Here is a 24,945-nt window from a genome sequence, read left to right as displayed (position 1 = left end):
CCCCTTCAGCAGGTAATATGGGATGGTTCTATTTTTTAATTAAAAAAAAATTCACTTTAGGATCAACTAAAAGTGATTGAAACAGTGAAAAATTCTGACTCAGAAAATGTGAAAAGAGTAGGCTACGGTGCGTAAAAACTCAGTAAAAAATAGACAAGAAAAAACCATATTGAGTGATTCCTAGTCTCATGTACTCGGCTAGGTAATTTTTCATTTACTATTACATTTAGTCTTTTCAGGAATCCCCTAAAGTAGTTTGTATTATCTCTACTATAAAGTTGTAAGAAGTGTTAAGTATTTTGAAGGTTACATATTTTGTCCAAAATCTCAGAAATTTGAGTTCTGAAATATAGATTCAAATTCTGTTGTTCTGCTTATGAGGCAAGGGATGTTTCTGATATACTACATATTTAGTTAGTCATTTGAAGAACACAACTTATCCATTTAGAGAAAATATTAAGGGGAAAATAAGCAAAACAGGGTTAATGAAAAGTAGGTGGATATTAAATGTTCGGGAATTCAGTTGGAGATGGTAATTTGAAAACATCCCTTAACTCTTCTGCTTCCTGAACTTTCTCTAAAATGAAAAATACTAAATTATAAATGGGGAAAAAGGTATCAGAGCTGGAAAAGAAAGTTTCCTGTACAACTTATTCTACATTTATGAAAAAACATATTTTATTTTATATCTAGAAAAAGATTTTGAGAACACACCAAGATGTTAACGGTAGTGGTGAATGACAGTTGATTTTTCTTTTCAGATTTTTGCTACCTTTATGTTTACATTTTCTACAATAACTTCATCTTTTTTTAAAATAATGAGTGTGTTAGACATTATTTACCAAGGAAAGAAGATTAGCTAGAGTCTTAATAGTCATTTAAATATAATTCTTCAACTCTCACTTCAGAGTTTTGTCCACGTCCAGAGCAAAGGTATTTTCAAAGTTATTTTCTGTGATGCTGTAAACATTACGCTAAAACTCTTTAATTCTGGATAGAGTAGTGAATTAATATAAATTTAGATAAGAGAACTTCTGTAGCTTAATGTTTTGAATCTGAGAATAAATGAGTCTAAGATCTATAGCATTGCTGCTCAATAGAAATATAGCATGGACTAAAATTGTGAGCCATATGAGTAATTTTAAATGTTCCAGTAGCCACATCTTTAAAAAGTAAATACACACACGTGCAATTATTTAATAATAATTTTAATAAGATATTTTATTTGACTCAATATGCCCCAAATACTAGCATTTCAAATGTGAACAATATAAAAAATTACTAATTAAATAACTTATATTTTTTACTAAAATCTTCAAAATCCAGTGTGTATTTTATAGTTACAGCACATCTCTTTTTGCACATTTCAGATGCTCAATGGCCATATAAGGCTAATGGCTACCATATTGGGTAGCCCAGCTCTAGAGTGTCTAGAATTTAGAAATTTAACACACGATTTTTCAAGTCTTCTAGGAATACTGGAACCCATGAATATAAATGCGCAACTAGCCAATCCTTGTTATTTTAAACAGGATTGTTGATGGAATTGAAGATGGAAACCGTAGTGAGGAAAGCCAGTCTTTTGACTTCGGCTCTGAACGAGTCAGACCGGAGCCCCGAATTTCTCCTCCTCTTGGAGGTAAGCTCTATATTTAGTCTTCTCTCAAGGGGTGATATGTCTTTATAACTTGTAATGTTTGGTCTAGGCACTTTTTTGCCTTCCCATTCTCGGGGTATTGTCCATGTGATGGAACTTTACAAAAGCCACAAAGTAATTTGACTTGGGTCTACGCCACCTCCAAGTTATGTCTTTATAACTTGCAATGTTTGGTATAGGCACTATTTTGCCTTCCCATTCTCGGGGTATTCTCCATGTGATGGAACTTTACCAAAGCCACAAAGTAATTTGACTTGGGTCTGTGCCACCTCCAAGTTATTAAGATAGCGTTTGTAATGGTTCCTCTATCCAGGCTCGACACCCTGCAGCTTACCAGCCCAGGTAAATGGTGTGTCAGGAGGAGACTCAAATTTCTGCTCTTCATCAGAGGGTAACCATGTTTTCCTATTATAAATGCAAACTAATCCACAGAAACAACATTATTCAAAGGAAATGCTGTGTTGGGTGTAGACTGTAGGAACATTGGTTATACTTAACCAATTTATTGGGTAAGTGGTTACGTACTTGCAGTTTGCCAGAGATAAATATCTTCAGAAGTATGTAAGAATATCGGAAATGATGGGGAACTATATGAAGTACTACCCTCTAGGGATGGTGAATTAATGTAAAGTACCCCCCAAACCTAGCCCAGGCTCCTCTCTCTCTGTTTCATTCTTGAGTTCATTGCCCACAAAAGAATTTGTCAGCATGATGAGGCCAGAAATGACAACTTCTAAAAGAAGACGTACCTGTAGTTGATAGAGAATAATGAACATAGGCGATCCCAAACAGTCACCAGATGCAAGGCAGATCCTTGTGTCAGGATCTCCTGCTAATTGGTGAATCCTTCCATGGGCAAAGCCAAGCCCAAGAAAGACTTCTGAATGTACAGCTCTGGGGATATGTCTCCATTTGGTAGAATACCAGTCTTCTATCTCAATCAACAGTTCTTCCCAGCACTCATCTTCTGGGAAGATGGAAGAGTAAGACTCCATAGTAGGACAATGGTGGGAGGTGGGAAGTTGAGGAGAGGAATGCAGATGTTAGTCAATAATCATGATTCATCCATGTAATGGACTTATATCTGCTCTGGGCAAGAAGCACAGAAATCATAGTTCTAGTCAACCAGATGTGAGCATTTGCTATGGAAGCTGATGGTGGGTCCCAATAGGAAGTTTTCCTTGTTGGCTCACAGGATGTCATCATGCCATCCACCTAGTATTTCTGGTCCTGCCACCCCACGCTTAGCCTCCTCTTCACCCTTTTCCCAATATCTACCCCAATACTCATCCATTCAAGCAACAAATATTCTTGACTTTACCTCCTAAATATCTCTCAGTTATGTCTGAGACTTTCTATCCTTCACACCACCCTTTTCCCTGCCACATTCACTCTTGCCTGCACTGCTTCCAAAGTCTCTTCTCTGTTTTCACACTGTTCTCCATACAGAGTGAACTTTTTTACAAATACAAATTTATTCTTATTACACTATTCCTATGCTTAAAATCCTGAGATGGATTCCTACTGCCCTTAGTATGAAATCCACACCTATTGCATAATTGCTTTTTTTTAAATATAAATTTATTTATTTATTATTTTTGGCTGCATTGGGTCTTCATTGCTGTGCACGGGTTTCCTCTAGTTGCAGCAAGTGGGGGCTACTTTTCATTTCAGTGCACAGGCTTCTCATTGTGGTGCCTTCTCTTGCTGCAGAGCACGGGCTCTAAGCGCGGTGGCTACAGTAGTTGTGGCGCACGGGCTTAGTTGCTCCATGGCATGTGGAATCTTCTCAGACCAGAGCTCGAACCCGTGTCCCCTGCATTGGCAGGCAGATTCTTAACCACTGCACCACTAGAGAAGCCCCATAATTGCTTTTTCAATGTCTCTTTTCCCAGCTAGACTCAAAGCCCCATGAAGGTCAATATATTTTCTTTATTTCTGTCTCATCTAAAGGAGGCTTAGCCTGTTGTAGGTGATCTCTTATCATTCATTGAATGAATAGATTAACTTTGCAAAGTAACTCAGCAAAAGGAGCTTTTACTACTCTGACACTTTGGATTGTTTTGAGCGACTTTTTTCTCCCCCAGGCAAATTTTCTACACATAATTTACCAGAATTAGGATATTGGGATAGTCATCATGATATATATACACAACATATATAGATATAGATATAGATACCTCTGTATATCAAATCCTTTCCACTCTAGCTAGCAATGATTCATCTGTGCTTCTGCTCCTGACAGATATGAAATGTATTTGTAAAAGTAAGGTAGAGAAAAAGTGGAGATGAGAGACCCGGGAAACGGGAGAAATCACCTTTTAGAGCAACATTGGAAGAGACAGAAAGCCTGCAGTGGGGATGAGCAGCTTTAATAGAGGTAGGAGGAAAATGCTCTCATGGGTACAGGACTCAAAATCTGGAAAGGGAAGAGAGGAGAAAAGAACATCTCTTTTCTATGGCTTGGACACTGGCTGTGATATATTTTTGGAAAATTGTCAAAGAAGAGAACATGTGGGCTTCCCTGGTGGCACAGTGGTTGAGAATCTGCCTGCCAATGCAGGGAACATGGGTTCAAGCCCTGGTCTGGGAAGATCCCACATGCCGCGGAGCAACTAGCCCCGTGAGCCACAATCACTGAGCCTGCGCATCTGGAGCCTGTGCTCTGCAGCAAGAGAGGCCGCGATAGTGAGAGGCCCGCACACCGCGATGAAGAGTGGCCCCCACTTGCCTCAACTAGAGAAAGCTCTCTCACAGAAACAAAGACCCAACACAGCCATAAATAAATAAAATTTTTAAAAAAACAAAAAGAAGAAGAGAACATGTGCCATTTGGGCACATGGTAGGACTGTGTTCAGGAGAGGGGGAGGGTGGCCATGGACACGTCCAGTAAGTGTGGCCACAGTCACCACCATGCTGTGTGCCTAGTTCCAAAGAGCTCACCAGGTGCCATCCAGAGGAGAACTAGGGAGACAGAAGCTACAGTGCACCAACATCAGGAAAGGTTGAAGGTAGCTTGGGCTTCCTTCCCTGTTCTAACTGCCCCAGTCCTGAAATATGAGGTTTATTCCTGAAGGACTCATTCTGCGTGTGTGTCACTTTCCAGACCCAGAGATTGGAGCTGCTGTCCTCTTCATCAAAGCAGAGGAGACCAAGCAGCAGATAAACAAACTCAACAGCGAGGTATGGAGCTTTGCCTTTCTCTGGTCATGTTGGAGTGGTAAGAGGGGAAAGAAATCCTAGTCACCAGCAGAAGTGGTATAATATAGTCATGATGAATATGCACTCTGGTGTCTGGTGACAAATATGGATGAATATCCACTCAGCCTCATGTGAGTATTAGTCACTTACCTTCTCTCAAGTTCTATTTCCCCATGGGTAACAAAGGGATAGTAGTCATCCCCACCTTATGGCCCATTTGTGAAATTAAATGAAATAACCTAGGTAAATTATTTAACCTACAGGAAGCACTAACTAAATGATTATTATAATTGGTGTCATAAATGTATGGATACTTGGTTTAACTGGTGCTTTTTCACTTTTTTCAAGTACTTTAATTTTTAATGAGTTAAAGCAAGATCATTTGTCCACAGATGAATCAAAAGTAATGAATCAGAGTAATCAAATGGCCTGAAACTCTATTCTTTTCTCTGGCCTGTATTTGCTGTGGAACTTTGAGCACTTTAGCTCTTTAGATCTTACCATCTCTCCGTGTAAAATAAGGTAATTTCTTAAAAAACTTTATTGAAGTATATTGTATGTATCATAAAATTCACCTACTTCAAGTGTATAGTTTAATGATTTTTACTATCTTTATTGAGTGGTTCAACCATCCCCACCTGAGTTTTAGAGTATTTTTCCTCCCTAAAAAGATCTCTCACACCCATTTATGATTAATCTCTGTTCCCACATCCAGCCCTAGGCAACCACTTATCTACTTTCTGTTTCTATAAATTTGTCTTTTCTGTGTGTCTCATATAAATAGAGAAGGTAATTTCTGAATCAGTCTCTTAATTTGGGTGTCCCCCTAAAATTAAATTTAAAAAAAATAGATTTTGAGACAATTATTTGAATGCAGATAGTTTCTTTGGGAGGTGATCCAGGAAGCAAGATGAAGGAGTAAAGGAATAAGACAGGAAAGAAAGGAAAACAAGTAAATAAGTGTGTGTTAATGAGATCATTCACTCTGTAGGCAATTGGGGCTCGATCCTGCTGGGGTGGCACTGAGAGACTGTGTAGGGCAATTCAGAATTGTTCTTCCATGAGACAAGTAAAAGGAGTTGAGGGTGGCTCCTGAGAGGTTACCTTCAGGCTTAGCTGCAGAAGACACTAGAAGGATCCTTCAGACAGGAATATGCAGGAAGACCCAGCTGTCTGTGGTAAACTTCCAGGTAGACCTAGGCCAAGTTCAGTGAGCAGACACAGACAGGGTAATAGGGCTGAAGTTTTAGATTCTCTGATGAGGTCTTGATGGAAAATGTAACCAACTGATGATATTGATGAGATTTGAAAAAAATGAAATTCACGTAATCATAATTGGTTTCCAATTACCTGTAATAATGGAAAACTGGGCAGCTTGTCATAAAGTCTATAGGATGTTTTTATTAATAAATTTATTTCATTTATTTTATTTTTGGCTGTGTTGGGTCTTTGTTGCTGCGTGTGGGCTTTCTCTACTTGCTGCGAGCAGGGGCTACTCTTTGTTGAGGTGCGTGGTCTTCTCATCGTGGTGGCTTCTCTTGTTGCAGAGCACGGGCTCTAGGCGCACAGACTTCAGTAGTTGGGGCTCGTAGACTCCAGAGCACAGGCTAGGTAGTTGTGGCGCACGGGCTTAGCTGCTCTGCGGCATGTGGGATCTTCCCAAACCAGAGCTCAAACCTGTGTCCCCTGCATTGGCAGGCGGATTCTTAACCACTGCACCACCAGGGAAGCTCAAGTCTATAGGTTTTTGTTCAATGTGTGTTCCATCAGCTTAGTGAAGATTTGTGCTTTACTGCCCTCTCTCATTCGGAGTCTACACTTTCTGGAAGTGAGATGGTTGCCAACAAGAAGTAAGAGGGCCAAAGGGCAGACTAACAAAATAGGAAAAGAAAAACTAACTGGACTGAAACTGCTTAAATCACGAGGACTTGGCCATATGTGAGATCACCCAAATAATCTCATTAAAAATACACCAAAAAAAAAAAATACACAGAAGAACAGAAACAAAACAAACTAAACACTCTTTTGGGCACCTGGACATTAACTTTTGTGTGTGTGTGGTTTAAGAGTGCTTTATTATTGTGGGGGTTTTTGTTATTGGGTTTTTTTTTTTTTTTTGGATAGCAACTTTTTATTAAACAATTTTCTTTAAGATATTGTTCTCAGATAAAATCACACGTTAATACCATTTGAATTATCAATATTTTCCCTCACATTTGAGTTTATTTAATGGTTTTAGGAACTGACTGACCAATATCTTAGCTGAAACACAGAAGTTAGTAATTAGTCTGGGGAAAAAAATGTGTTGGTATCTTCAATGTTCACCTTCCCTAAGTTCAGGTTTTTCCTCTATTAAATGGTAATGATAAAATCTGTCATAGAGGAGTGTGGTAAGGACTTAATACCATATGTAAAGCACCAAACATGGTGGTCAAATGCTCATTCTCTCTTCATACAAGGTCATGCTTCTAGTCAACAAATGTGACTCTCAAGTTAGTCCCCCCTACTACCCAACAGTGCCCCATGCAGAGTCATAGGAGAGAGAATTAGTCAATGCGTATGGAATAAAATGAAAATGAATGGACTTAAGGGAAACATATTTGATCATGAAAATGAAACTGCTTTCACCTGAGACTTCCTTTTGCTATGAAGACACTCACTATAAAATTAGAATAGGGACTTCCCTGGTGGCACAGTGGTTAAGAATCTGCCTGCCAGTGTAGGGGACACGGGTTTGAGCCCTGGTCTGGGAAGATCCCACATGCCACCGAGCAACTAAGCCTGTGGGCCACAACTACTGAGCCCACCTGCCACAATTACTGAAGCCCACGCAGCTAGAGCTCATGCTCCGCAACAAGAGAAGCCACTGCAATGAGAAGCCCACGCACCGCAAGGAAGAGTAGCCCCTGCTCACCGCAACTAGAGAAAGCCACGTGCAGCAACTAAGATCCAATGCAGCCAAAAATAAATAAATAAATTTATTTTTAAAAATTACAATAAAAAATGATAGGGTAAAAAATTTACATTTCAGTGCATCTTATTTTAACTAAATAGTTTGATGTAAAAGTGTCACCGATTTACTGTAAAGAACACTTATTCTGTAACACTTAAGTTGATTTAAGGGCAAGGAGACCCAGTATGCCAGTTAACAACGCTTAACCATTATTTGACATTACACTAAACGTTTAAGTGGTAAAATGATGATAAAACTAGGCAGAAGACAACCTGCCAAACTTAACAGAAAGGTAATCACAGGCAAATCTTCGATTTCAAAGTGAGAAAATGCAGTGGCTTGTTAAATCATCCTTAGCAGAGTGCACTTTGGCTGGAGTGCTCTAATTGCCACTTGTTAACATTTTATTTTGTAGGTACATAAAGGAGCCAGTTAATATTAGGCCATTTTATTCCAACTTGAGTCTTAACTATATTAAGGAGAATGAAAATATTTCATGTATGTAACAGATGCCTAAACAAAGAAATAAATGAGTTTTGTAGAAACAACTTATATTGACTTTTCTGAGAGAGAAGTCTGGCTTCTCATACTATTTATTGACTCCATTTTTAAAACAACTTTATTGAGGTATAATTAACGTGTCTTAGAATTCATCCTTTTAAAGTGTATACCTCAGGACTTCCCTGGCGGTCCAATGGTTACGACTTTGTGCTTGTACAGCAGGGAGCACGGGTTCGATCCCTGGTCAGGGAACTAAGATCCCGCAAGCCAGACAGCACAGCCAAAATAAATAAATTAATTAATTAACTAATTAAAGTGTACACTTGAGGGCTTTTAGTATATTCCTAGACTTGTGCATGCATCACCATAATAAATTTTAGAACATTTTGTTACCCTACAAAGAAGCTTTGCACCACACAGCCATCACCCCTAACACCAGTGGCTCCCCATCTTCAGCCCCAGGTAACCACTAAGCTACACTCTGTGCCTTAGATTCGCCCACTCAGGCCATTTTATAGAAATGGAATCATACAATATGGTCCTTTGTGACTGTTTTTTTCCACTTAGTGTAATGTTTTCGAGGTTTTCATCTCACATTGTTGCATACCAGTACTTTATTCCTTTTTACTGCCAAGTAATATTTCATTATATAGATATAGCACATTTTGTTTATTCATTCATCACTTGATGGGCATTTGTGTTGTAACCACTTTTTGGCTAATATGAACAATGCTACTGTGAACTTTCATAAAACATTCACACGAGATTTTGTGTGCACCTGTTTTAATTTCTCCTGAGTAAAGAAGAATGGCTGGTAACCCTATGTGTAAACATTTGAGGAACTGCCAGGCTGTTTCCCAAAGCAGCAGCAGAATTTTACATTAAGCAGCCTATGAAGGTTCCAACCTCTCCACTTTCTCACCAACAATTTTTATTTGTTATTATCTGATATTTTTTGTTATAACCGTTCTTGTGTGCATGAAGTGGTATCTCATGTGGTTTCCATTTGCATTTCCCTGATAGCTAATAATTTGAGCATCTTTTCATGTGTTACTGGCCATTTGTCTTTGGAGAACTGTCAATTTAGATCTCCTATCCATTTTAAAATTAGGTTGTCTGTTTATTACTGAGTTGTGAGTGTTCTTTATATATTCTAGATAACAAGTTATGATGGATGTACAGTTTTCTTCTCAAAGTTGCCCTTTAATTTTCTTAATGTTTTTCTATAAAGCACAATTTGGTGATATCCAATTTATCTCTTTTTTCTTTTGTTCTTTGTGATTTTGAGGTCACATCTAAGAAACCATTGCCTATCCCAGGGTCATTAAGATTTATTCCTCTGTCTTCTTCTAAGGGTTTTATAATGTGAGCTCTTACATTTAGGTCTTTGGTCTATTTTGAGTTAATTTTTGTATATGGGTGATGTATGGGTCCAATTTTACTTAATTTTTTTGTGTGGATGTCTAGTGATCACATCACCATTTATTAAAAACACTGTGTTTTCCCCACTGAATTGTCTTTGTACTCTTGTGACACTCAACTTGCCATTGATATGAGGGTTTATTTCTGGGCTCTCAATTCTATTCTATTGCTCTATGTGTCTATCCGTATCTTTTTAAATTTCTTTCAACAATATTTTGTAGTTTTCAGTGTACAAGTCTTGCACTTCCTTGGTTAAATGTATTCCTAAGAGTTCTAATATTTTTTTATCATCTTTATTGGAGTATAATTGCTTTACAATGGTGTGTTATATTCTGCTGTACAACAAAATGAATCAGCTATACATATACATATATCCCCATATCTCCTCCCTCTTGCATCTCCCTCCCACCCTCCCTATCCCACCCCTCTAGGTGGTCACAAAGCACCAAGCTGATCTCCCTGTGCTATGCGGCTGCTTCCCACTAGCTATCTATTTCACATTTGGTAGTGTATATATGTCCATACCACTCTCTCACTTCATCCCAGCTTACTGTTCTCCCTCCCCGTGCCCTCAAGTCCATTCTCTATGTCTGCGTCTTTATTCTTGTCCTGCCCCTAGGTTCTTCAGAATCTTTTCTTTTAGATTCCATATATATGTGTTAGCATAAAGTATTTGTTTTTCTCTTTCTGACTTACTTCACTCTGTATGACAGTCTCTAGGTCCATCCACCTCACTACAAATAACTCAATTTCATTTCTTTTTATGGCTGAGTAATATTCCATTGTATATATGTGCCACATCTTTTTTTTTTTTTTTTTGAGGTACGCGTGCTTCTCACTGTTGTGGCCTCTCCCGTTGCGGAGCACAGGCTCCGGATGCGCAGGCTCAGCAGCCAAGGCTCAAGAGCCTAGCCGCTCCGCGGCCTGTGGGATCTTCCCAGACCGGGGCACGAACCCGTGTCCCCTGCATCAGCAGGCGGACTCTCAACCACTGCGCCACCAGGGAAGCCCCACCACATCTTTATCTATTCATCTGTCAATGGACACTTAGGCTGCTTCTATGTCCTGGCTATTGTAAATACAGCTGCAATGGACATTGTGGTACATGACTCTTTTTGAATTACGGTTTTCTCAGGGTATATGCCTAGTAGTGGGATTGCTAGGTCATATGGTAGTTCTATTTTTAGTTTTTTAAGGAACCTCCATACTGTTCTCCATAGTGGCTGTATCAATATACATTCCCACCGACAGTGCAAGAGGGTTCCCTTTTCTCCACACCCTCTCCAGCATTTACTGTTTGTAGATTTATGGTAGTTCTATTTTTAGTTTTTTAAGGGAGTTCTAATGTTTTTGATGCTATTGTAAATGAAATTGTTTTCTTAATTTATTTTTGGATTGTTCATTTATAGTGTACAGAAATACACCTGATTTTTGCTTGCTCATCTTGTATCCTGCAACTTTACCAAACATTTTAAATAGCGCTAGTAATTTGGGGGTGGGTTTTTTGGAAATTTTTTATATTAGATCATGCCATCCAGAAATAGAGATAGTTTCATTTCTCCCTTTCCAATTTAAATGCCTTTTATTACCTTTTCTTCCCTAATTGCCTTGGCTAGAACTTCCAGTACTTCACTGAATAGAAATGGAAAGAAATATCCCTCTCTTGTGCCTCCCCTTGGGAAGGAAATCTTTGTCTTTCACCATTGAATATGATATTAATTGTGGGTATTTCATAAATTTCCTTTTCCATGTTGAGAGAGTACCCTTGTATCCCTGATTTGTTGAGTGTTTTTATCACAAAGGGATGTTAAATTTTGTCAAATGCTTTTTCTTGCACCTATTGAGATGACAATGTGTCTGGTTTTTTTTGTCCTTTATTCTACCGATATGGTATATTATGTTAATTAATGATTTGGGGATGGCAAACTAAACTTACATTCTTAAAATAAATTCCCCTTGGTCATGGTGTAGAATCCCTTTTAAATATTGCTGGATTCAATTTGGTAGTATTTTTTTGAGGATTTTTGCCATCTATATTCATAAATTACTGGTCTACAGTTTTCTTTTTCTTGTAATATCTTTGTCTGGTTTTTGTGTGAGAGCAATATTGGTTTCATAAAATGAGTTGGGAAGTGTTCCCTCTTCTTCTATGTTTTTAAATAGTTTGTGAAGAATTGCTATTAATGCTTGCTTAAAGGTCTGGTGAAGCCATCTGGTCCTGGGCTTTTCTTTGTGGAAAGTTTTTTGATTACTAATTTAATCACTTTACTTTTACAGGTCTATTTAGATATTCTATTTCTTCTTGCGTCAGTTTTGGTAGTTTACGTCTTTGTAGAAATTTGTCAAATTCATCTGTTATCTTACTTGTTGGCCTGTAGCATTCAAAGTATTTCCTTATGATTCTTTTCATTTCTGAATGTTGGTAGTAATGTCTCCTCTTTCATTCCTGATTTTAGTAATTTGAGTCACCTCTCTTTTTATTTAGGTGAAGCTTTGACAATTTTGTTGATATTTTCAAAAAACCAACTTTTGGTTTTGATCATTTTTCTTCATTTTTATTCTCTATTTTCATTGTTTTCTGCTCTAATCCTTATTATTTCCTTCTTCCTGTTTCCTTTGAATTTAGTTCACTTTTCTTTTTCCAGTGCCTTAAGGTGAAGTTGATTTTATATCTTTCTTCTTTTTTGATAGGAATTACTATAAATTTCTCCCTAAGCACTGCTTTAACTACATCCCATAAACTTGAGTATGTTGTGTTTTCATTTTCATTTATCTCAAATTATTTTTTAATTTCTCCTGTGATTTCTTCTTTGACCTATTGGTTATTTAGTAATGTGTGATTTAATGTCCACATACTTGAGAATTTTCTGATTTTCTTTATTACTAACTTCTAATTTCATTCCATTATATTTGAAGGGCACACTTTGTATGACTTTAATCCTGTTATGTTCATTTAGGTTTACTTAATAGCATAGCATATGGTCTTACCTGGAGAATGTTCTGTGTGCGCTTGAGAAGACTGTGTATTCTGCTGCTGTTGGGTGAATATTCTATAGATGTCTGTTATGTCTATGACTATAGGTCTGTGACGTTCAAGTTTTCTATTTCCATGTTGATCTGCCCAGTTGTTCTATTTATTATTAAAAATGAGATATTGCAGTCTCTAACTACTATTACTGATTGTCTATTTCTCCCTTCAATTTTGACTTTTTTTGCTTCATGTATTTAGGGCTCTATTGTTATATATACATACATACATACATATATATATATATATATAAATTGTTATCATTTCCTGTAAAGTTAACCAACTGTTTTACCAAATGTTTCTTCTTTATCTCTAGTAAAATTTTTAAGTCTATTTTGTCTGATATTAGTATAGCTTTTCCAGCTTTCTTATGGGTGCTGCTTGCATGATATCTTTTTCATCCTTCTTTCAACCTACTTGTATGTTTGACTCTAAGTATGTCTTCTGTTGACAGCTTATAGATGTCTTGATTTTTTTTATTCAATCTATCAATATTTGCCTTTTGATTAGATGGCTTAATTCATTCATATTTAATATTATTGATATAGTTTGATTTACGTCTTCTATTTTACTTTTTATTTTCTATTTATCTCCTGTTTGCTTGTTTTCACTTACTAATTGTGGGCTTCTTATATTATCAAATATTCTTTTTTAAGATAAGTTCAAAACACTTACGATGGTTACTTAATAAAACAGGATTACATAGACCAAGGGGTAGACATTCCTCACTTACTTTAGATAATTCCAAAAACATATATAATACTTGAACATTTTTGTTCTTCTTCAGATGATTTAAAATAAAACTTAGAGAACAATTCCTCTGTGGTTAAATATATCTGGTATATTTTATTTAAAATTAACTCATATTCTTAGAGATGCACATTAGTCATTAGCATACTAAGACTATGAATTCTTGCAGTAAAAAAACTAAATTAAGTTATTTTTAGCCTGCACCAACCAAATGCATTTGCTTATAGATCACTTTAATGACAAAATAACTGTGAACATTTTGTCTCCCATTAGCATACCTTGGAATAATATGAAAAGCACTGAACTAAGGAAAAAGCCTCTTTCAGATGTTATCCAAAATTCTCACCTTCCTTTTTTACTTTTTCCTATTCTGAGTTTGGTTTCGCCCCATTTTATATACTAGGTTGTATTCACGTTCTTGTTTTTGGTCTCTTTTTCATGTTCCCAGACACTCTTGATTTTTGCTTTTGCACCTGCTTAAAGTTCACTTCAAGTACAGTCTTTACCCATTGATTTCTATAAAGGTTTGTACTTCTCATATGTTGCCCAAAACATATATGTGGACATACACATATATTAACAGAGAGTGAGTGAGAGAGAGAGAGAGATTTATTATAAGGAATTGGGTCATGCAGTTAGGAAGCTGAGGAGTCACAGTTCTGCAGTTGGCAAACTGGAGACCCAGAAGAGCTGATGACGTAGTTCCAGGTCCAATCCAAAGGTCTGAAAACCAATAGTATAAGTCTGTAAGTCCTGGTCCAAAAGTCAGCAGGCTCGAGACCCGAGAAGAGCATATGTTTCAGTTTGAATCTGAAGGCAGGAGGAGACTGACGTACCAGATCAATAGTCAGGCAGGAGGAGTTCCCTCTTAGACTTTTTGTTCTATTCAGGTCTTCAGTTGATTGAAGGAGGCCCACATACATTAGGGACAATCTGCTTTACTCAGTGTACCGATTCAAATGTTAATCTCATCCAGAAACAGCTTCACAGACACACCCAGAACAATGTTTGACCAAATGTCTGGGCACCCCATGGCCCAGTCACGTTGGTAAATAAAAACCGTCACATCCACAAAATACCTTCTGTTTGTTCGACCAGTGGCTTTATTTCCAGTTTAAATCATTGGCCTGTTTCAATGTTCAAGCTGCTTTGGTGGGAATAATTCTTTTCCTTCTAATTTTTTAAAAAATATTGCCCTATGGCTAAGATGTTGTGGTTCTTTTTATGAGAAAAAATTAAACATTTTCTCAAACTCCAGAATTTAGAAAGTGACCTTTACCTTTTATAACTTCATATATTGTAAGTCATACATATATGTGAGCAGAACCAAAATTTGGGGAAGACCAGCTCTATTCTTGACACCACTACTTTGCTGGGAATCTCACTGAGTGATCTGGAGCCCTTTGTTTCACTGACACATTAGCACCCTGTTAAGAGATTTGAGAAATCTACGCGTATCAACTTGGCCTCTAGCATGTTAGAGTCCAAGTTCTTGTTGCTATGGAGACTGACAGAAAAGCATCTTCTTTTCCGACACGATTGTGTTTGCATCACATTTCATAATTGGATCATAGATCATGTTCTTTAAAAATAGCTATTCCAGTTATCTCCCTAGATCCACTATTTTCCTAAGGCTTTAAAGCATCATTTTATAATAGTCACTAAGACTATATGTCCAATTTCAAATTGTGTTTTGTAACATCGACATCCTTTAACTTCTTTTAATATCTTTTAAATTTCTCATTTGCAGCTTCCTCAAAAAAGTCTAGTAACTTTCTCTGAAATATTGAAGAGTCCCATTATTCTCAGATAAGCATTGTTACAGGGTAAAGTATACTGAGGTAAAAAACAAACTTCAAATCGCATTGGTTCAAATTTATTTCTTGTTCAATTGTTTTGGCTCAAAAGATATACACATCATTTCTGTTTATATTTCATTAACTAGAACTAATTCCATTGATACAATTAATTTCAAGAGATAAAAAAGTATAATTTTCTGTGTACTCCAGAAGTAACAGAAAACTAGATACTAGTAAGCACTAGTGATATCTACCACAGCACCCAAACATTAATAGGAAAATTTTGTCTCCTCTTTCCTTTGCTTAAGATTGAATGCCAATATATCCCCAGTTAAATGTGTCATACAATAACCAAGCAAACACATACAGGTAATGAAATGTTTTCTGCTGAAAAACAGAGAGAATCTCAGTTGTTTTCTAGGTTATATTTGAGAAAGCTACCAGATAAGTTTTAAATTTGTGTCACTAGATCAGTGAAGGCTCTTTCAGTCAAATAAATAGAATAGTAATAACAGGTTGTTCTTTAATTAAGAGTTGCTTTACTTAGATAAACAACAAAGACCTACTATACAGCACAGGGGACTAAATTCAATATCTTGTAATAACCTATAATGGAAAAGAATCTGAAAAAGATTATATAAATATATATGTATGTATAACTGAATCACTTTGCTGTACACCTGAGACTAACACAACATTGCAAATCAACTATACTTCAATTAAAAGAAAGAGTTGCTTTACTACTTTCCTTAAATGGCTATGAAAACTCAGGGTTCTATCAGAAATTCACACAAGGAAACCTACATGAGTAATACCCTATGGTAAAGTTATTCTTTAGTCCTCTGAATTGGTGTTATCATTATATCTTTTCATCGACAGTTGATTCAACTGAAACACACTGATAGAATTGCCAGACCATCCCAATGTCTGACTGTACAGTCTCTTTTCTTCCTCATCATGATCATAAATAGTACTTGACCATCAATTCTCAAAAGCAAGACATAAGCAAAGGCTATATACTTCACTTTTTGACATAGAAAAACAAAGTCCATTTAAACTGCTGGCAAAACCATTATGCTTTTTTATTTTAATACATATGTATTGATATTAGTCTTGCATTTTGTGGACACAGGTTTCTAAACTGGAATATATCCAACTAATTAATGATTTGTAGGACACTTTTTGATTATTTTCCAGTTCTCATGCCTCTATGCATAGGCAGATTTGTAGCTCTCATGAGAGTTTTACTGATAATAAATAAGTAGATTAATTAAAATAAACCCTCAAGAATAGTGAGGGTCTCTCAAAAGAAAAAAAATACGCCACTCAAAAGCTTGTCCTGTGAGGTGTAGATTTTAAATGCATGTAACTTTTGGAGATCAACTATTTTTGTCCTCTTTGCCTGGAAGTATTTATATATGGGCCTCTTCTCATCTTTGAATAGAGGGACTAAATGGATATGACAGTTATGTGTCCAAGTGAGACCAATGCCACATTCCAAATGAGCAATTTGCGATGAGTTGAATAAAAGGAGTATTTACAGGAGTTAGTAGAGTGTAGGAAAACCACAAAGGATGGAACAGCCCCTCCCACTCTGGGGCAATGTCAACAGAAGTTCACTACCACTCCTTGGTCTGCGGGGCCAGAGTAGAGAATGATTATAGAATCTTGAGTCAGAGAAAGCTGGATGGAGAAAGCTACGTGACAGGAGCCATGATCTTTCGTTGGTACTTTCTGTGACCTGCCCACCTCAACCCTGCAGGGAAGCAGCCAGAGGAGCACATGCCCTGACCTCCCTCTCCTGCCTCCCTCTGATTTGATGGTGTTTTTCAATGGCCAAACCCAGCCAGAAGCCAATGAACCTATTGATGGAGATCATACAAGCCAGCCTCCAAGAGGCAGAGTTGGTTGGAAAGTGGATCTATTTTAGAGATACAAATGGAAATATTTAGTAAAATGAGTTACTATGTATACAAACAAGTATAGGAAAATCAAAGGAAATTAAACCATTGGTTATTAATTATTCATTCCTAGAAATTAACCAGTTGCTGGTAGCTAGTTATTAACTGCCCACTAACTGATAGTTTCAGAATTACTGGTTATTTTTTAAAAACGGACAAGGGTAATCAACCCCGTACCTCCTAAAAGTTTGTAAGTTGATGCAATCTTTCAAAAACATTTAGCTCTGCCATTTTTCATTTCATCGTTAGGAAAATTAAGTTCAATAATTAATCCAATCCAACAACTACGAATGACATTAGAACTTTTTTTTAGGATCCTAGAGTTGGAAAGGTTGGCCGAAGCCTTTTTCTTTCCTATCCTCTCCCTGTTAACATGAATTTCCCCTTTTTAAAAATGAGAACACCACAGATCTTTCAAAAGGGCTCCAATTCCTTTAACATTCATTCTACCTCCAATCTCCTGTGAATCTCCTTGACTCTTCCACAATGAATCCCATTTTCGAAGTCCCTTTTCTGCACTTCAACACCTGCCTTCCAACCTTGCCATTCAGCATTTGGTTTTATAAAGTTTTATATTATTTTCATGTGCACATTTCTTCCTTCCCCCAAATAGAGCACACGACTCCTAAAAACTTGGATTACATCACCAAAAACATTCTGTGAATTGCCTCAAAATTATTCTTATTATTTTTAAAGTATTCAGACTTTACTGAAGTGCAATAGAGAATGCTCCGTATCTCAAGTAACTCAATGTTCAGAACTAGAAAATAAATAAACATGAATTTGGGGAGGCTTGGATTTTTTCCAATCTTCTTATTAGAGAACATTAAGGCACCTAGAGAAATGAGGACCAACACTTTCCATTCACTTGTGTACAATTAGAAATGAACACAGGGCTTCCCTGGTGGCGCAGTGGTTGAGAGTCCGCCTGCCGATGCAGGGGACACGGGTTCGTGCCCCAGTCCAGGAGGATCCCCCATGCCGCGGAGCAGCTGGGCCCGTGAGCCATGGCCGCTGAGCCTGCGCGTCCGGAGCCTGTGCTCCGCAACAGGAGAGGCCACAACAGTGAGAGGTCCGCGTACCGCAAAAATAAATAAATAAATAAATAAAGGGTAAAAGAATTGTCCTGAAACAAATAATTATGCAACTTTACCTTCATACTGTTATAGTTTCATAATGTGGTAGAATCATGAAATCTGAGAATTGAGAGCTATCTTAGAGGACACCTACTCTGACTTTTCACCCAATGTGAGAATTTTCTTTCTGAGGTTACTGGCAAGAAATTATTTTACCTGAATATTTTCTGTAGTAAGAATCTCACCATGCTCTAGAGAAATCTATGGCGATGCTTCCCAGACCTGGTTGTGCTTTCAAATTCTCTGGGAATATATTTTTTACATGATTATAAATATGTTTAATAAATTAATATGTAAAATAATGAATACATATTTTTAAAATAACCTTTCCTGTAGCCCATCATGGACTGACTCCCAGAACCCCTAGAGTTGGCACTGGGCATCTCTATTTTTAAAAATTCTCCAAATGTTCCTAATGACAGCAAACCATGCAAACAGTGGCTGACTTCATTTCTCAATTGCTTTAGCTATTAGAAACCTCTTTGCTATATTTAGCTGATATAACTCTGTAAAACCTGTTATTCATTTTTCCTACTTCTTTTGCTCTTGATTAGAACAGAAAAAGCCACCTAACTGATCTTTTTTAACAAAATACTTTAAATTTTGAAGGTAGCTAATCTCTTTCTTCCTCCCCACTCTGTAGCATATTTTCTCCTTCTATAAATGTTCTCTCTTCCTTGAAACTTTACTCGAGTGATGTGAGATCCAGACTCTTCATCATCATAATCAACTTCTTTTGCCTCTGCCCCGCCTCTTAACCCAGTTTCTCAAGGACAATGACAAATGACCCCAGTGTCCTACAGATGATACTTCCAGCACAGAGGTTATTGTCCATCATAATGTTTCAGCTTATAAAAGCACCTCAAGGTCTTGTATTCCTTCTCTCTGTTCAGAAACCTCTTTCGCAAGACATCTGCGTGGGCAGCTTTCTTCCCTCTCTCAAGTCTATGCTCAAATGTCAGTTTCCCAATGAGTTCCTCCTTGACCAGCCTTTTTAAAATAGCAGCCCCCCTCCCGAAATTTACTTCCAAATTTGTTTTCCCTCAAAATCCTATCAAACGCCTACTATACCACATGGTTTATTTATCTACATTTTCATTGTCTCTACCCCCGCCCCCCCATTAGAAAGTCAGTTCTAGGAGGACAAGAATCTTTATCTGCTTTTCCCTTTGTTATCGATTGGCACATGGTAGACACATATTTATGGTTGATGAATGAATAAAAGATGCTTGGATTATGCATTATGTCCATTTTAACCATTAAACATTAGGACATTGAATAGAAGAGGGAAATGGGATTTCAGTTTTGAGTTTGAAGAGACTTTAGAAATCCTGATACGGACAGGCTGCTATTGCAGATGAGTAAACTGAGGTCCAGAGAAAATCACACATGCAGCAAGTGACTTGGAAACAAGACCTCAGTCCAGCCCAGGAGGGGTAGCTTTCCAAGCAGACCATCCTTGGTCTCTGTTGAAAAGATTTCCTCTCTGAAATATCAGAAGCCTACCTCAAGATGTGAGCCTTGGGCTTCCCTGGTGGCGCAGTGGTTGAGAGTCCGCCTGCCAATGCAGGGGACACGGGTTTGTGCCCCGGTCCGGGAAGATCCCACATGCCGCAGAGCGGCTGGGCCTGTGAGCCATGGCCACTGAGCCTGCGTGTCCGGAGCCTGTGCTCCGCAACGGGAGAGGCCACAACAGGGAGAGGCCCACGTATTGCAAAAAAAAAAAAAAAAAGATGTGAGCCTTTGAGTCCTTAAATTGGCCAGATAGATACTTAAATCTAAGGCTTGATTAAACTGTGGACAGATAATTTTAGTATAGGATAATTTCAGAAAGAGCTTTTCAACAAAGCCTGATAAAATATACTATAGGTTTATTCAAGGGGAATTTATTGATTTCCCATATGTTTTCCCATATATGTTTCCCATGCATGACTATTGCACATGTTAGCATTTTCAAATCTTAAAACAAACAAAAAAAGGAGTGCATAGTAAAGCAAATAAAATGATAAAGAGTGTTAAGGAGAGACAGGGGCTTGGGAAATTCACTGGTAATTGACTGACCTTTTCAATGTATTTTTAAAATCAAATCAAATCATTGGTACAAGATACCGTTACTACAGTCCTGTGCTGGCCTCAGTTGGTGATCTGCAAGTTCACTTTCTAAACTGAATGTCCTTAGCCTTGGAGATGAAGAGTTGTGTTCAAATAACATTTATTAAAGAGTTTCTTAGGGAAATACGTGTTTCTGTTTAAAGCTACAGTACCAGAAACTTGATGGGGGAAGGTGTCTGCCAGTGATTAAAAGAAGAATCTTTCTAGAGCCCTGACACACACTTTAGGTACCATGGCTCCATGAAAGTGTTCTTCTAGACCTCGCTGGGTTGGTCTTTCTCACTGCGACGTTCATTGCTCAGCTGCTCTGAAAGTGAAGGAAGAGTCTCTGCATTAATTCAGTAAGAACCTAACCTCTTGGCAGGCTTTTTCGGATATTGATTGGCAGTGGTTAAAAATGGGTCATTGAAATGTACAATAACAAAAGATAAAGAAGAAACAATTGATGAAAATTAGTTCTTTTTTTTTGCGGTACGCGAGCCTCTCACTGTTGTGGCCTCTCCCGTTGCGGAGCACAGGCTCCGGACGCGCAGGCTCAGCGGCCATGGCTCACGGGCCCAGCCACTCTGCGGCATGTAGGATCTTCCCGGACTGGGGCACGAACCTGTGTCCCCTGCATCGGCAGGCGGACTCAACCACTGCGCCACCAGGGAAGCCCTAGTTCTTTTTTTCATGTAAAATATTTGGGTTTTTTTAAATTAAAGGCACATAGGTATTGTTATAAAAATAAGACTCTAGTGTGCATACTGAATATTTTGTTTTTCCTTTTTAACCATGAGCTAAACATATAGAAATTTATACAACAGATATGCAAATAACTGTTATTCACATTAGGCAAATAATAACATGTTCTCATGTTTCAGATGTGCTTTAAAGAAATTTAAAATGTTATATCCTTTAAAGGGCTTCCTTCTTATTTCATGAAATGATAGAACTCTAGGGTTAGAAAAAAATTCAAGAGGAAATTAGAAGTGAGAAAAGAATACTGTAGAAATTGACTAAATTAGAAGCAACACAAGAGCAAATAAACAAATTTGCCAAAACAGATGGTGAAAAAGAAGGAAAATGTAAAGCATCTAATCTAGATGAAGAAGATTTTTTAGGGAAGGATACAAATACTTAAGATACACAAAAACGATTGAACATACAAAAAATACAAGTCTCTGAAAAAGAAAGTCAAGTTTAGGCTTTCTACACTAACAAACACTAAAATTGATAATCCAATAAAATTCTCCAGAAATTTTTTTTTTTTTTTTTTTTTTTTTTTTGCGGTACGGGGGCCTCTCACTGTTGTGGCCTCTCCCGTTGTGGAGCACAGGCTCCGGACGCGCAGGCTCAGCCACTCTGCAACATGTTGGATCCTCCCAGACCGGGTCACGAACCCGTGTCCCCTGCATCGGCAGGCGGACTCTCAACCACTGCGCCACCAGGGAAGCCCCTGAATTTTTTTTTAAATGGAACTACATATTGAAATTATGTGCTATAGTGAAATTACTAGACTTTAAAGTAAGAGAGAAAAAAAATCCTTTGGGCAACTAGCCAAAAAGATCTTATAAAGGACTTGCAAGGGAAAAATCTAGACTATCATTAGACTTTTAGACGGCAACACTTTATGCAAGAAGATGGAATTGCATACAAAATATATAAGACTCTTGAGAAAGTAAAGTGTAAACTAAGGATTTTTTTATTCAGCAAAAATTATCAAGTATCAAACTGTTATCAATATGAAAGAACTCAGGGAATATTATTCCCATATACATTTCCTGAAGAATGTCCTAGAGAACAAGATTCAGAAAACCAAGATGACTTGAAAAAAACTGTTGTAGGACAAGTTCATGAGCATTAAATATGTACTTATTTATAGTACCAAATCTAAATGAAAGTCAAATGGGAGAGAGTATACGTTGTCAAGGGCCATATGCCCTGACAATGTAAATATAGCAGAACCATTTTTTAAAGAAGGGAGTGAGGAGGGAATGATAATAGAATATGCCAAACAAAAATTTTTAACTGTTTTCAATAATCATAATTTGTCATGTAGACTGTACTGATATGCTGAGACTGTTGCATGAGTGATGGGAGGGAGGGTAAAGCAAATGAATGTAGACGCACCTCAGAAATATTGCAGGTTCAGTTCCAGACAACTGCAATAAAGCAAATATTAGAATACAGTGAGTCACACAAGTTTGTTTGTTTGTTTGTTTTGCTGTACGCGGGCCTCTCACTGTTGTGGCCTCTCCCGTTGCGGAGCACAGGCTCCGGACGCGCAGGCTCAGCGGCCATGGCTCACGGGCCCAGCCGCTCCGCGGCATGTGGGATCTTCCTGGACCGGGGCACGAACCCGTGTCCCCTGCATCGGCAGGCGGACTCTCAACCACTGCGCCACCAGGGAAGCCCCACACAAGTTTTTTGATTTCCCAGCCCATATAAAACTTTTGTTTGCACTATACTGTAGTCTATTAAGTGTGCAGTAGCATTATATCTAAGAAAAAGAATGTACATGCCTTAATTTTAAAACATACTTTATTGCTAAAAAATGCTAACCATTATCTGACAATGCAGGGTTGCCACAAATCTTCAATTTGTACAACAAAACAAACAACAAAAAACACTATCCATGAAGCATGATAAAGCAGAGTGCAGTAAAATATGTATGCCTATAATTATGGCATATCCTAATTATATCATTCTCTGTACCTCAATAACCAGAATTCACAGTGTAGAATAAAGGAGATACAAATATAATATGGAAAAATGTTAAGTAAGAACCCTATAGTCCTGAAATGGAATTAGAAACACTAGTATGAACTGATGTACTATCATAAACATGCATACATCTCCAAGCTCTTTTAACAGAAAAGGAATAAAAACAGTGGCTAGCCCAATAACAGTAAATATTTCTGTGCCTCAAGTATGGTCTTGAAATATAATTTCCCACTAAAGGAAACCAGAGTTTCTTGTATGAATGGCTGTTTCCAATTCTGGGGCATGAAATATACATGATGAGTCTGGAACACCTTTCAGAGCACAGCAAGAAAGCTATCAAACCCTGTTAGTATGATGTTGAAAGAATTCAGGAGCCAATATGAAGAGTCTCCCAGTGGCCAAAGATGGGATAATTTGAGCTTCAGTAAAGGTAAGAAATACAATGGATTAAAACACATAAAATAGATAACAAATGCTCCAAGATGGCAGCACAGAAAGCACCTGAATTTCCCTCCTCCAATGGATGCTGCACTGTATGTACAGCTACACACAGAATATTTCCCTCTGAGAGAAATACAGAAATTAGCTGGGTGACTGCTACCCAGCAGGTGAATGAAAAAATGCCCATAGGGAAACAGGTAGGGGCCGCTGAGACACGTTTTTGTGTCACACATAAACCCCATCCCTGACATAACATCAGGCGATCAGGAGGGAACCCCCAACTTGCAGTTTCTCCCTGCGACTGAAGGGTTTGGACCACGCATCTAGTGCCCCCAACATGTAAGGTTCCTACCTGAGGGATGGGCCCCCCAAACACCTAGCTCTGTAAGCCAATGGGGCTTGTGTTCAGAAGCCCCACAGGACTATAGTAAACAAAGAAGCAGTTTTTAAAGAGCGCAGAAGCACCCCCATGGCTATATACCCAGGCTCAGCAAAAACGTCCATCTCAGTTTCTCCCTCAAAGGGATTGGACTGCATACTTTCCCAGCTGCTTCCTGGGTGTCGGTTTCCAATCCACCTGCATCTAGGTGCTCACTGACGTCGTCTGCTTTGAGACATGGACAGGTCTCAAATTCAGGGAGCCGCTAAGAACAAAGACCCTAAACCCTCAATGTGTCACCAAAAATCTGTTAGAACTAATAAACGAATTCAGTAAAGTTGCAGGGTGCAAAGTCAACATACCAAAATCCTTTGCATTTCTATGGACTAACAATGAACTATCAGAAAGAGAAGTTAAGAAAACTACCCCACTTGCAATAGTATAAATAGAATAGAATAGAATACCTAGGAATAAAGTTAACCAAGGAGCTACAAGACTTGTATACAGAAAACTACAAAACAGTGTTGAAAGAAAGAAGATCTAAACAAATGAAAAACTCCAACTCTAAACTTGCCAAAGGAATTGAAAGAAGTGGGTTAGACTCAATTTTAAGCTCTTACTGAAAGATCAGTATATGAAGAGTTAACCAAAGGGACTAGATCCATAAGAATAGGAACTATATCCATAAGACTAGGAATTATTGATCTGACTCTCAGAGCTGGAACCAAGAGCACCATGAGTCCTGTATACATTAAATCTTGACAAGCACTGCCCTATGCAATTGGTATTCTGAAAGGAGACAGACTTTTGTCTGGTGTTCATGATAGCGGTGAGGATCCCTTAGCCAGAAAGCAGTTCAGACACTAATCAAACTTTGTCACAGGAAGCAGGAATAAAAA

At 37.9% G+C, this 24,945-nt stretch overlaps 1 protein-coding gene across 1 annotated transcript in view; it reads left to right on the top strand.

Annotated features, from left to right (window-relative positions):
• Positions 1 to 24,945, top strand: part of KCNH8 (potassium voltage-gated channel subfamily H member 8) — a 397,642-nt gene that overhangs the window by 362,255 nt on the left and 10,442 nt on the right. The window contains exons 14-15 of the mRNA XM_007470616.1: positions 1,533 to 1,639; positions 4,764 to 4,840. Coding sequence (XP_007470678.1) covers positions 1,533 to 1,639; positions 4,764 to 4,840 — 184 coding nt within the window. The remainder of the gene's footprint in view (positions 1 to 1,532; positions 1,640 to 4,763; positions 4,841 to 24,945) is intronic.

Source organism: Lipotes vexillifer, unplaced genomic scaffold, assembly GCF_000442215.2.
Source record: "Lipotes vexillifer unplaced genomic scaffold, Lipotes_vexillifer_v1.1 scaffold418, whole genome shotgun sequence".
In the NCBI taxonomy this organism is placed as follows: domain Eukaryota; kingdom Metazoa; phylum Chordata; class Mammalia; order Artiodactyla; family Lipotidae; genus Lipotes; species Lipotes vexillifer.
Note: the sequence above shows the minus strand (reverse complement) of the source record. Positions and strands in the feature narration are given on the sequence as shown.